At 38.0% G+C, this 13,023-nt stretch overlaps 2 protein-coding genes across 2 annotated transcripts in view; one reads left to right on the top strand and one right to left on the bottom strand.

The window, feature by feature from the left end:
* ctnna1 (catenin (cadherin-associated protein), alpha 1) overlaps positions 1-13,023 on the top strand; it is a 77,765-nt gene that overhangs the window by 25,610 nt on the left and 39,132 nt on the right. The gene's annotated exons all lie outside the window — the stretch shown is intronic.
* On the bottom strand, positions 6,485-12,290 carry lrrtm2 (leucine rich repeat transmembrane neuronal 2). Its single transcript, XM_005916400.3, has 2 exons — positions 11,548-12,290; positions 6,485-10,868 (listed from the first exon to the last, which is right to left on the bottom strand). The coding sequence occupies exons 1-2, from the start codon at positions 11,549-11,551 to the stop codon at positions 9,232-9,234; spliced, it is 1,641 nt and encodes a 546-aa protein (XP_005916462.1). The 5' UTR covers positions 11,552-12,290; the 3' UTR covers positions 6,485-9,231.

The following is a 13,023-nucleotide window of genomic DNA, read 5'->3' as shown; positions in this document are numbered from 1 at the left end:
CCAAGAGCACAACCTTTTTTAGAGTTCACTTGCCTTTGGGGAAGTATCTAATATTAAAAAAAAAAAAAGGATGCCTTAATGGCAAAAACTGTTGATTTTTATCCTTCAAAAGGAAAATTTTTCCACAAGTGCTGATGTCTTATCACTGGATTAATGTGACATGTTTTGTATGTAGATGCAAATCTGCTCCCATTTGTTGGATTTTGTTTTGTCCCAAAAACAAAACAAAAAAACAACAAACAAAGATAGATAGATAGATAGATAGATAGATAGATAGATAGATAGATAGATAGATAGATAGATAGATAGAGATATATCTCTGAGCTGCTGCACTGGCATATCATTAAAGTGGCGGTAAAAACCGACACGAGGGTACACTGTTCAACCCAGCTGTGGTGGCCACGGTGCAAAGTAGGGCTGCACGATTTTGCATAAAATGAGAATCACGATTGTTTTGGCTTAGAATTGAGATCACGATTCTCTCACGATTTTCTTTTCCAGTATAAATATTTATTGCACTTATTAACTGCACATCAACTTCGTAACAGTTGAGACTGAACATAAAAACAATAAATAAACATAAAAACAACAAATGTCTCATGTTTTGTTGTTGCCGCAAAATGTTGTACTGCTTGAAATTCTGTCTTCACCTTTGCTCGACGCTGCGTGTATAGAGCAGGTAGTGCAACAATAGAAAAATAGTTGCGGGACGGCACTGTGTAGCGTTTGTCTAGGGTGTTGATCATTTTCCTAAATCCCTCGTTTTGCACAGTGTTGATGGGAGCCATATCTTTGGTCAGGTGATAAGTGATAGCCTCTGTAATTTCTTTGTGCCTGCGGGAGTTCGACGTGTTTTTCTTCGTTGTCATTTGGAAATGAGATCGCACGTAAGCATGAATCGAGATCACGATTTTCTAATGATTAATCGTGCAGCCCTAGCGCAAAGCATCAGATTACAAAACTGCATGACCGGCTAGGGTGTCACAAATGTTATGGCGTGCCCCCAGATGATGTGATGTCCAACTCGGCACAGGGCGCTCAGAGCATAAAAGCACCATACCAGTGAATGCTTATAAAATTATTTGATTGCAGATCAGGTTTGCCTCAAAATTTGTTTTCATTGGACATTGACAAAATTAGCAGTTGTGGGTCAACTAAGTTTGAATGTCATTTTCTCTTATTCTAGCCTCAAGAATTGCAGTCATGGTTTGCACTCGTTGTCCATCCACAACATGTTCAGTTTATTTTAAGGTTCAAGACACTCATGAAGCATCTCTGATTTGCTTCAAAATGACTTTTCCACTTCACTGGACTCATCCATGCCAGCCATGTTACCCTGTATGACTTGAGATGTTAGATTTACAGAGAAATACCACTCATCAGCATGGTGATGATAAGTGGACATGATAGGTGTATGACCACTTATTTGGCCAAATGAAAACAACAGATGAGAAGCATAATGTGTCATTGTCCACAGTGTGCTTTAATGGTGTAGTTTAGCCTCTAAGAATGGTGCCTTTAAAGCTGTGGTAGATTTTAGTTATGAATCTTAAGCATCTAAACAAACCACACTTGTTTGAGGATGTCAAATTATTCCAAGACAGAGAGATAATAATATATGTGGTTTAGGCAAGAAAAAGACTGCCTCCCTGAAAGACATCAGTGTAGGCCTATGCTTGGCACAACCTTGCTACATGATGTCCTTGATTTTTAACTGTAGATCATTTTGAATGCAGATGAAGCAGTGAAAGTCAATAAACAGTATGTAGCCATTACAGCATATGGGTTTACACTCACAGCTCATGGTGTTGGAAAGACTCCTAACTCATTCATTCCCATCCCTTATGTTTCTTCATACCCTCTAGCTACAACTTGTTTACCCCCCTTCTCCATTTTTCCTGCACTCCTTCTGACTCAAAGATTTCCTAGTATCGTATAGTAAAACTCAAGCATTGAATCTTAGGTTTTGTTGAAAGGATTTAACTTGGAGTATAATTGTTCAGTGTAGGGTTGTTGTACTATACTTTATGTTGTACGACTTGAGTTGCTTTGAGCTTAAAATGTGCTAACAGCAGTGGCCAAGAATCAAATTCTGGAGCTTGCATTTATGTGCTAGTGTGTTCCTCATCCCTTAGGCCATGAAACAAAAAATGCTTTTGTTAATCTTTTTCATTAAGTTTTGTGTAGGTTTGTTTAATTAGGCATATTACAAGTTGTACAACCCCCAGTAGTAATATACAAATGATCTGGCTGCGGCATGCTGCAGCAATATATTAAAGCGATAATTTAAAAAAAAAAAAAAAAAAAAGTACTTTGAATACCCTCTTAAAAATCTCTTGATCATTTTTATATGGGAAAGGGCTGGATAGATAATGACAATTGGTATGTTGTCTAGAAATCAGGTTGTTTTTTTGTTTTTTTTGTTTTGTTTTGTGTTACATTTTGTTTCAAAGCCAGCTTGGTTTATATTAAAGTTGTTTTGATAAGCATTTTTTTTTTTAATGTTCTGTTTAGGTCTGTTTTTGAGCTTTTCAAACTGTGCCTTTTTATACACATTCACAGCAGGTGATTTATTGCTTGTTTCATTTGTTTGTTCAACCATGAGAGTTATTCGAGGAGCAGCTGAAATTATGAGCTGATTTGAACACCATTTAATATTTGTTTATCTTGTATACAGCAGGCACTTTATACAAGTTGTATTGACTTTTATAAATTTGAGATATATATATATATATATATATATATTCATATTCTATGGAACCAAGTGAATAGAAAAGTTGGGATGCACTAGCTACAGATGTCTAAATGTATCAAGCACATTATGCGGATGAATCACTTGGATATGTCCAAGTGTCTTTCTTTTTTCGTGTTCCCAGAGTAGAAAATGTAAGGGCAATGCTAATGATGATCATTTAATAAGACTAGAGCTTGTCTACTCAGCCAGTGAAGTGGAAAGGTGGGTGGGGGGGGAATGTCGCCCCAGCACTGCCACATAGTGTGACCTCAATTATTCCATATTGTCATGACAGTTTGGCATGGCACGTGTCGAGTGCAACTGTTTCTGCCACTTTTTATTAATAATGCATCCCTTGTTCTCGGCATCTGTCAGGGTTTCATTTCACATTGGAGAGTGACACTTGCTTGTTTTGACATACACAGCTACTGACATTTAAATTTCTTCAACTGGATAGGATATATTATCATTTTCACCTTAGGCAAAAAAGACATACCTGGCCAATGTAGTGGAACCCAACTTGTCCTCCTTGCTTGTAGTTTTTGGTGTAGTTCTCTTCCCACACTCTGCCTTCTCCTTGCTGAGTTCTGTTTCACTTTCTTTTGCAGTTTCAGTCTTCCTGCTTGTGCACTCTTTTCTTAGTGCCTCACTCTTTTCTTAAGTCTTGCTGTTTTCTTGCCTTGGGCATCTAAAATGAATTTTGTTTTATTCTTACACTGTGCGTGCCTCTCATTTTAAATACTTTTTAGGTGTGTGTGTGTGTGTGTGTGTGTGTGTGTTAATAACAAGTTCACAACACTAATGAGGATTTTGTTTGGACATATTTAAAACACAAAGATTGTGTTTGATATTGTACCCAGAGGTTGTGATTATTATAAACTGTTTTTACCAGAAATATTGGGGTGGGAGAGTGACAGGGTTTTTGATTTTATTTTTTTGTTTGTTTTTGTGTCTTTGAAACACTTGTGTGAAAGCATTTAAATTTGTCTATTTGTAATCTCAATGAATAATTAAAACAAATTGCACTCCACACAATGTAACAGGGGAAAGATTTAGAGTCCCAAAGGTTTTTCTGTATTTACAGCCTCCATAAATCACTGGTCTGTCAGTAAAAGCCCTTCAGGCTACATTTCATTGATGGGGTTATCTTTTGCTGGTGAATTCCAAGCTTTTTGATTAGCTTTGCTGTCAGGTAAATGAGGTACACCCTTTCTTTAACGGGGTTAAAGAAAACCATTTTATGGCAGTCTAATGCAGTGTTGTGAACTGCATTAGACGGCTTGTTTTAAATAATTTGCTGGCAGCTGTGGCAAGCTTTGTCTGTATATTAATATATTTGTATTAATTCAGATTACAAATTTCTGTGTCAACTTTTGACCTTTTGCCATGTCCCTTTCTTGGTCACTTGAGAGCTGAGGGAACAATTTATAAGTGTAATATACTGAAAAATACCGACGAGTTGGAATTTTTGCTGTTTACTTAAAGCAGGGCTGATGTTGGACCATTTCTCTCTGGTTATGAGACAGCAGTGGCAGACTTGCTGGGTCTGGAATATTTTGTAATATGGTAACATGGCGGCCATAGGTTTTTGTGAATAAAAGTGCTGTTCTAAGTTTGAATTGGATTTTAATTTATTAGGCTAAATATTCAAGCATGTCTATTGGTTTGTAATTCTCAATTGTTTGTGCTAGGACTCACAGTGATATCCTTGGAGAATGGCTTTAAATTTAAGCAATAGATACATTAGGGGTTATATGCTGATGAGAGTCCTGATCAATGTGTCTCTCCTAGTAAGCATTTTCTAGGTTTATTGGAGGTCTTATAATGAGTACCTGAAACATACATGGGTTCTGAGTCCTTGAACCACACTGCCGAAGCCGTGCTGTCAGACTCGTCAGTTTTGTGCCTTGCTCACTTGGGTACACCCTCCAGGTTAATTACGGAAGCTTGCTTTTTGTAGACCTCATCAGAAAAGAGCAGGTAAAATTGAAGTGGATCTTGTAGTTATTTATTATCTGAACCTTCTGACAAATGTAAGATCATAGGTTAGAGGGGTGTGGTGGTTTTTATTTATTTATGTATTTATTTATTTGTTTGTTTCAATCCTCAGATAAAATGGTTACATGAAGAAAATGGCTTAACCAGTTTCTGTGCTTTTATAATTTCTACTTAATATAACACAAGTGCGCACTAAAAATATGATTAGAAATATGTAAATTATGGAAAGTTTCTTGAGCAAATACCTGTCAGGTGTTTGTTTTGATATTATTTTGTTTTCAGTTAGCTGTTTTAGAGCAGTCAGTGAGTGAGAACAAACATGGTAGAGTTAAGTTTGTACTCTGTTTAATCATCCAAAAATGTGGAAGTTGTCTGGATTCAAGTACTCAGTCTGTCTAAAATCAAAACAATATTGGATTTGTTGTTTGCAGTGGCAGTAATACTTGCACTAAGCAGAGATTTAGAGAGTGGCTCGAAAATCCAGAGGTTAGATAGCCAATAACTGTATTTACTGGAGTGTTATACGACTGTAGAAAAAAATATGGACACTGAAATAATAAAACAAAGTCTTTTCTGTTGTTTTAGTTGTTTTTATGTAAATTGCTTTACTGTCTTGTGTGAATGTTTCACTTTGATAGTTTTTTCTTTTATATTTTGCACATAGAAGCTTAAGACTTTTTTTTTTTGCATTGATGAATTATATCTATTTTTTTTTTCATCTGAAAGTTGAATCTGAAACTAGACTCAAAGACAGTACTGTTTATAAATGTCACTTGTAAAAACTAAGAAAAAGGAAACACCCATGCCATTAATGTTGCCTACAATCTATTAGCCCACACCAAGTGTGAAGTCTTAATTTGTGGTTTTGGTTTTGATTTTCTCCATGTAAGTAAATATGACATTGTCACAGAGTTTCTAATTCCAGTTTTTTGCTCTGACATCCAAGAAAAATGGACAATGCTGGATGTTACTGGTGTTATCTGATGATCATTATCTGTAACTGCAGTGCTTGTATATCGGTCATTTAATTTTGGGCATTTAATCACATAGGACCAGTGTCCATGCAAAATCACGAATTTGGTGCAGTTAATATTCTCAACAATTCAGTCTTACATAAGACTGGAAATGCTTTAATAGCTTAATTACTGGTTATTCATTGCAGTGTTAGTTTGTAGATTTTTCACTATTTGCTCTTCTATTAAACAACAACCTATAGCTTGTGGTAAAGTAAAAGTTAATTAACTTTTGAATATACCCACAAACATGAATCCGCATAGCAAAGAAAATTGAATTTTTAAAATCATAAATATTTAAACAATATCCTTCTTGAATGTCAACAAGTGTTGAATTTCACTTTGTTGATGTTCAGAGTTTTGCAGTATCATGATTTATACACTGTACTAAAGTGCAATTACAGACCAAACCAAGTTGTGAGCATCCATCAGTTGGCAAACACCTTGTAAATTATAATCATTTTATTTAAAAAATATATGTTTTGAGGGGACAATGTTTTTTTTTTTTTTTCTTCTTCTTCTTCAGTTTGGCACATCTTATCCACTATACAGATATGAAATTGTACATATTACAATACAAAAGGAAAATGGGAAGAGAAAAGCATTCATTTTGCACAAAGAGGTTGGGTTAGCGAGGGGATTGGTGCTGCTTATGAAAGGTTTTGTTTTTTTTTATCTTTTTGATTGGTTCCCATTCTGTTTTAGCCTTTATCACTTTTTTTTTTTTTTTTTTTAGGAATGGGAACAAGGGCTAGAGGATGACAAGAGGAAACAAAAACAGATTACAAAGAGCCAAAGTGCAAAGGGATGCATATTTCTACAAATTTGTGGATTTTCAGTCACTTGGTACAACTGTAGTATTAAACAGTGAAATGTCTAATGATGGACAGAACTTTATAGGAATTCCATATACATCCCCATACTTGGTGTTATCAAAAACGAAGTCTCCCCATAAAGTTTGCTGAATGAGATTAGGAAATATTCAACTGAATTTTGACTCTTGAACATGCAAGACAGATTAGAAGGGCAATAGTTAAAGCAGTGCTAAGCTGGAAACAACTTAAATTAGAAAATGGAGGTGCTTGACTGATCAGTGTATGCAATGCTTTCATTCAATTCAGACATAAAGTGTAACAATTTTTGGTTTACAAAAGCACTTTCTTAAGTTGTTTTAGGCATCCTATGAGCATGTGCTGAGACATGTTGACACGCAAGCATTCATTTGAGTGTGAAGCCAAATTTTGACAAGCTCAATATAAAGACAAAGCCACAAATGGTACCTCCTCCTTACCTATAGGGGGCATCAGCCAATGAACTTCACCCTAATTGTTGAAAACCAGACATCTCACTTAAAAGTGCTGCATCTTGTCATCACTAATTGCAGACTTTAGTAAACACGAGTTAAAATACTAGTCCTAGGAATTGATAAGAATATCGTAAAATCGCTGAGTACTTGAATTTTACAGTGTTCAAACATTGGACTGCTCAACACTTGATTAGCTGTGAAGTTGCTGCTACTCTGGTCAGTGTACATTTCATGCCTAAGGTGCTGTCATTCTGTCATTCCATTCTCTACTTTTACTTGCCCAAAAGGATGCTCGGAATTGTTAAGAAAAAGACATAACCCCATTGTTAAACTCGGTCTTCATCGTCCTATCTATTCCTCTAAACCCCACTCTTTCACCCTACCCCCACTACTAAATTGAACACAAAGAAGTGCGAAGCTACTGCAGCAGCTTTAGTCTGATGCTAATGCACATCCTCCCCCTGCTGCATACAAATGTGTCCTGACCCAGGCTTGCTGTTTGCTTATCACTGGATCTCCATTTGCTCTCAGGGTATTGACCGCAGTTTAACTTGACACGTTCGAGTGCTAACCTAGGACCTGAAATGCATTTTTCGCTAACAAGAACAAAACCTTAAAAAAAATATTCGCACATGATTTTTGGTCACAAGGATTACTATACTGTATTATTTTTCAGTGGTAGCATGACTAAATGTTTCTAGATCACTGGTGTGGGTGATAGAATATTAAGTTCATTTTGCCTTGCTTTAATTGGTTCAATCTTGAGCCTGTCAGGACTTATTAGTCTGTAAGCAGTAAAGAGCACAGGCTACTGGGGTTTTGTATTCAGAATAAAATGCGCTCCTGTCTGGCATTTGAGCTGTTTGTTACAGTTTGTCACTTGCTACCCTCACTCTAGGTTGTCTGTATATTGATCCTGGTATAATATAGCTCATCAGTTAATTGTAATCAACACCTAAAGCTGTTGGAAATATTATGGTCACAGTTTGTATGGCAGTTGAAAATGGAGAATCCATGTACAGATCATTGTAGATCATTTTCCATGTCTAGGGTGAGGCTGACATCCATGAGGTTTTTTTTTTCTAAGCAGTGTAGTGTGTTGGAAGTTAATCACAGTTGTTCAGTCTGTCCCACAGATTGAGAATTTATTTGTGGTGTTGAGCCCTCGTGGGTGGGAGCTAAAACATCCATTAACTTGAGTCAGCTGCAAAACAGCTTTTCATTTACGGGGGTAACGTCTGATTAAAGAGGTAATTTTTCCAATTTATATAATTGAACATAAATTCTCCATTCTCAGTCCACACTTTCAGTTGCATTTCCACACAGAAATGTTTCTTTGGAGGAAATCCAAATTTATTTGTTTTATTTCTAAAAAATAAATAAATCTCATTCTTACTAAATACAGCCTTTCTTCTTCTTCTTCTTCTTCTTCTTCTTCTTCTTCTTTTTGTTTTCTGTTATTTGAATTTGGCAACCCAAATGTATTCTTGGTGGGAAACCGTGGAACCACGTCAGATTTGATAAACGTAATGTCATAAGTGATTACTCAATAGAATTTCAGGATTCTTCTATCCGTAACAGATGATTTCTTTATTCATAACATAACAATAATGACATTTACTTTACAGTTATAATTCATAATTTGAGTTTGGTCTTAGTGCCCTTTAATGTATTATAGTTCTCTCAAAACAAAGCTACAAAACAAAATGTTTTGATAATTGGTTCTGTTCATTTGCCCCAGTGATTGAATGTTTGGCTTGGACTGCCTATGGTGTAGTTAAAAACAGCATTTCAAATATTTACTTTTTAAAAGAAAATACATAAATCACATCTTCCCTTAATGTATTCTGTTAGCAGAGGGCCACTTGGCAAAGTAGTTTCTCTGTGCTGCAGAATATAGAGACAGTGGTGGAGACAGATCTCACAGTTTACAATTTTCTTCTTTAAAATGATTGCCCCTGCCTGATATGAACAACCTTGCATTCATATAAAAATAAATTTGTGACTATCTCTACAACGTCCCGTAACTGGCCAACCTCTGCCATTGTAGCATTCTCACATATTCTCAAATCTCACTTGTAGAAATTATGCTTTTTACATAAACTGGAAAAAAAAATCAAACCCTGTATCATCTGAAATGGTCAAATGACAAACCATATGCTCTAGGAATAAATAAGAGTTCATACTTCACACTCTTTGTAAGGCAGCTGCTGACACTTGCACTGCCCGTAGCCGTTGATGATTACGAGTGCCCCTTCTTCATGGCTGGGCTCATACTCATTATAGGGTACCTGCGTAGCTAGGTCTGCCATAGGCTGTCGTTGCTGGGTCCTCATCTGTCTGCGGTTCTGAATAGCCGAACAGTGGCGTATCCGGCGCAGGGTAGGAGGGCAGCACTTCCGTGAGATATAGACAACAAAAATGATGAAAAAGAATGAAAAAAGAAGGGCCATAGTTCCCATGATAACCCTTTGAGTCATAACAGTGTTGTCTGCAGTTGCGAAGTCATCTGTTACAGCTGCCTCTTCCAATAGAGCAGTAGTAGCTTGAGCAGTGCGTGATGTTTGTGTTGTGATTGTTGTGGTAGTGACTGTGGTAAAGCTCCCAAAATCCTCTGCATAGTCCGGTGTGGGGGTCGGCTGCATAATTCCAAACAAGGAGCTTGTGATCTCTGCAGCTGTAGTAGCGTCTGTTGTTGTACTAATGGTCTGAACGACTGGTACTGAAAAATTCTGACAAAGTTGGAATCCATAAACGGCATCTAGTATCTCCTCACCTTGGGCATATTCAGGACTGTGGCAGAGGATAGAATGCTCCCACCTTCCCTTAAAGGTGCTTAGCCAAGTGGCAAGAGAGCAAATCCTTTTGGTACATTCCCAAAGGTTGCTGGACAGCCCAATCATGCCCAAAGACTGCCACATATCCAAGACTTGGGGATCCAGGCTGCTCAGTTTGTTGTTATCCAGCAGCAAAACTTTTAAATTTGGCAGCGTTTGAAACACATCAGGGGTCAGGACACGAATTTCATTTCCTGTGAGGTCCAGCTTCTCCAGCGTGGTCCAGATCCATTCCATGCCACATGTTACGTTGCTGATCTTATTCCATTGCAGGTATAGAAATTGAAGGGCAACAAGGCGAGGGAAATGGGCCAAGTTTATCTTGGTCAGTTGATTGTGCTCCAAGTGGAGCTCTTTAAGCTTGATGAGCCCAGCAAATCCATTTCGTGCCAGGCTTCGGAGACGGTTGCTGCTTAGGCCCAGATATTCCAGGCTACGGCAGTCCCAAAATGCCCGAACAGGTGTGGTGCGAAGTAAATTAGAGCGAAGGTGGAGTATCTGGAGCTTCCTCAGTCCGTGAAACAGTTCTGGCTCCAAAGCAGTCATCTGATTGAAGGACAGGTCCAGTATCTGAAGATTGATGAGGTGGATGAAGGTTGTGTTGGGCAACTTGGTGATACGATTGGAGCTCAAATTGAGGTCCTTCAGTTTATAGAGCCCTTGAAAGGCATCCTCTTGTACTGTGGTAATCTGGTTGTGGTCTAGATGTAGCCAAGTGAGCTGGCTGAAACCATAGAATTGATCAGGACTGAGCTCAGTGATACTATTGTGTCGTAATGACAGCCCCAGGGCTCCCTTGTCCACACCATCTGGGGGTGCCTTAAGCCCCTGGGTGTCGCAGTAAAACTGCAGGTCCTCACAGCGGCATTTTTGAGGGCAGGTTGTGCACAACGCAGGAGACAGCAGGCACGCTAGGAGCATGCTGATCACAGACAGAGCCGCTGGTGCAGGTCCCACCAATGGCCACCTTGAATGGAAACCTGGGTGGGTTCAAAGACAAGAAAATGAACTGTGGGGCGGGAAAGCTAATCTCTGCAGAGTACTTATTACTAATTCATGCTGGCAGTTATGCTTTTTTGTGTACGCTCTGTCTTGTCCTTACATATAGCTGCTAAGGTATTTTACATTGGCAACTTTAACAGTGTATGTAAACATGATACCCTTGAGATTCGGTTTAATGGAGATGTCATTTTCTCAGCAAGGCTTCTAATGATCAGCTGCATACATAAGGCAGACTTTTTTTTTCTCCCCTCCCTTACCATTTATATTAAGCCTGTTTTGGTCCACATTTTGTGCTATTCATTCGAGCATAATTTTCTTTCTTAATATTGTCATTCTTTTTTTTTTTTCTTTTTTTTTATCAAGTGCTCTATGCTTCTTTTTTTTCCCAGGGGAGGGAAAAAAAGCATAGATCTGTTATCTGTTCAGGAAAAAATAATAATTTCAAAAAAAATCTTTTTTTCATCACTTATGAGATCTTCTAGAAGATTCAAATGTTAAAAATGTATGTCTTCCCAACTCTTCTGTCTGAAGGAGGAAACATGAAGGACCATTGCAGTAAATAGACTAGGCAGAAGAGCTTTTAGTCTTCAGCCTCCCTCACTCTTACTTGTATTCCCTATTCATGTCCAGACCTGTCATATAAAGGGGCTAACTTACCCATTCTTTTGTGCACATCGGAGGCTGCATTCAACTGTCCTTTTCCGCAGACTCTTGGAGCAACCAGATGGAAGAAAAATCCAAAGGGAAAAAGCCCTTTTGATTAAGCACAAAAGGAATCAGCCTCTTGGGAAATAAAGCAATTCTGAACCCACCCAATTCAAACAAAATATGAAATTCCATGTCCCGACTAGATGTTTATTCCTTTTATTTTGTTAGTCCTTTAAAATCCAGGCTCATAGAAGAGTGAGTCTTTTTCTCCCAGCCCACGAATCCTTGAAGAAATTATTATTTTTTTTAAGTTGATCAGTTGCATCCAGAGCGACTCCAGTGATCAGACTCCCCCCTCTCCCTTTTTCTTCTTTTTCTTTTTTTTACCCTTTTGTTTCCTTTCCTCCGCAATGGTGTCAGCTCAGACCGTTAATTGAAGATCAAGCGCTTCTCTTTCATTGCCGTGGTCCTCCAACCCTAACTTGTTGATGGCAGCCAGAGATCTTGCTTCTGACGCCGGCTCAGTCTCAGCATAGCCTCTGCAGAGCTGTGAGCGGAGCCCTCGTCTGCTAGCTGAGACGCAGGGAGAGAGAGAAAAAAGCAGAGCAGGGAGTCAGGGATGTTATTCTGTGCTTTTTTGTTGCAGCCACTCACTGCTACAGAGTGGTGGCAGCCTGGCGTCGATCATCACTACTGTTTCTCTCTCTCTTTTTCTCTCCCCCACACACACACACCCTCTCACTCTCCTGCTCAGTCACTTGCTCTCTGCCTCATACACAGTGCTTGTGCACCTTAGTCTTCCTCCACCTCCCTCTTGCATCTCCCTTCCCTCCCACTGGCTCGTCACCTTCAGAATATTGATATCTTGAACGTGTTGCGGCAGCATGCTGTTGAAATTAACCACAGCTGTAAATCTCAGTCTCGCATTGCTGCTGTTCTGCAGACTGTATGTATAAATGTATACACAGGACATAAACCTTAAAAATAAAATAAAATAAAAAGAGAGAACGCAGCAAAACAGGTTTTACTACATCAGTGCTAACATAGGGTGTCAAATTTACATATCCTGGTTGCAGTTCTTTAACTTTTGAGGACAGGCATGTGATCAATTGCCAGCTCCTTTGAAGTTAAGTTAGGCTAGCTTTTAAAATGTAAAGGTCAAGGAAAAATACTGGGTTATTCATGTGATGCATTAAAAGGATTTGAAATTTACTAATGCTAACATGTATCTACTTGACCTTAAGCTATTTTGTGATTATTTTTTTTATTTTCTGTTGGAAAAATGTTTGCATTTCAGAGGTTTTTTTTTAAATAATATTTTTTTTTGAATCCTCCTTTAAAAAAATAAAATAAAAAAATAATATTATTATTATTATTATTTGTTTATTGTTGTTTTGCTGTTCATCCCTTTTGGAAGAAAAACTGAGGTAGCTGAAAAGTCGAGGTGTGAAATGAACCGTGGTGATGAGAAATTCCTTAATCCCT

The sequence above is a fragment of the Haplochromis burtoni genome, unplaced genomic scaffold (genome assembly GCF_018398535.1).
Source record: "Haplochromis burtoni strain Fernald_Lab_line unplaced genomic scaffold, NCSU_Asbu1 Contig_19, whole genome shotgun sequence".
Classification (NCBI taxonomy): domain Eukaryota; kingdom Metazoa; phylum Chordata; class Actinopteri; order Cichliformes; family Cichlidae; genus Haplochromis; species Haplochromis burtoni.
The sequence above is the reverse complement of the archived record's forward strand: the minus strand, read 5'-3'. Positions and strand labels throughout refer to the sequence as shown.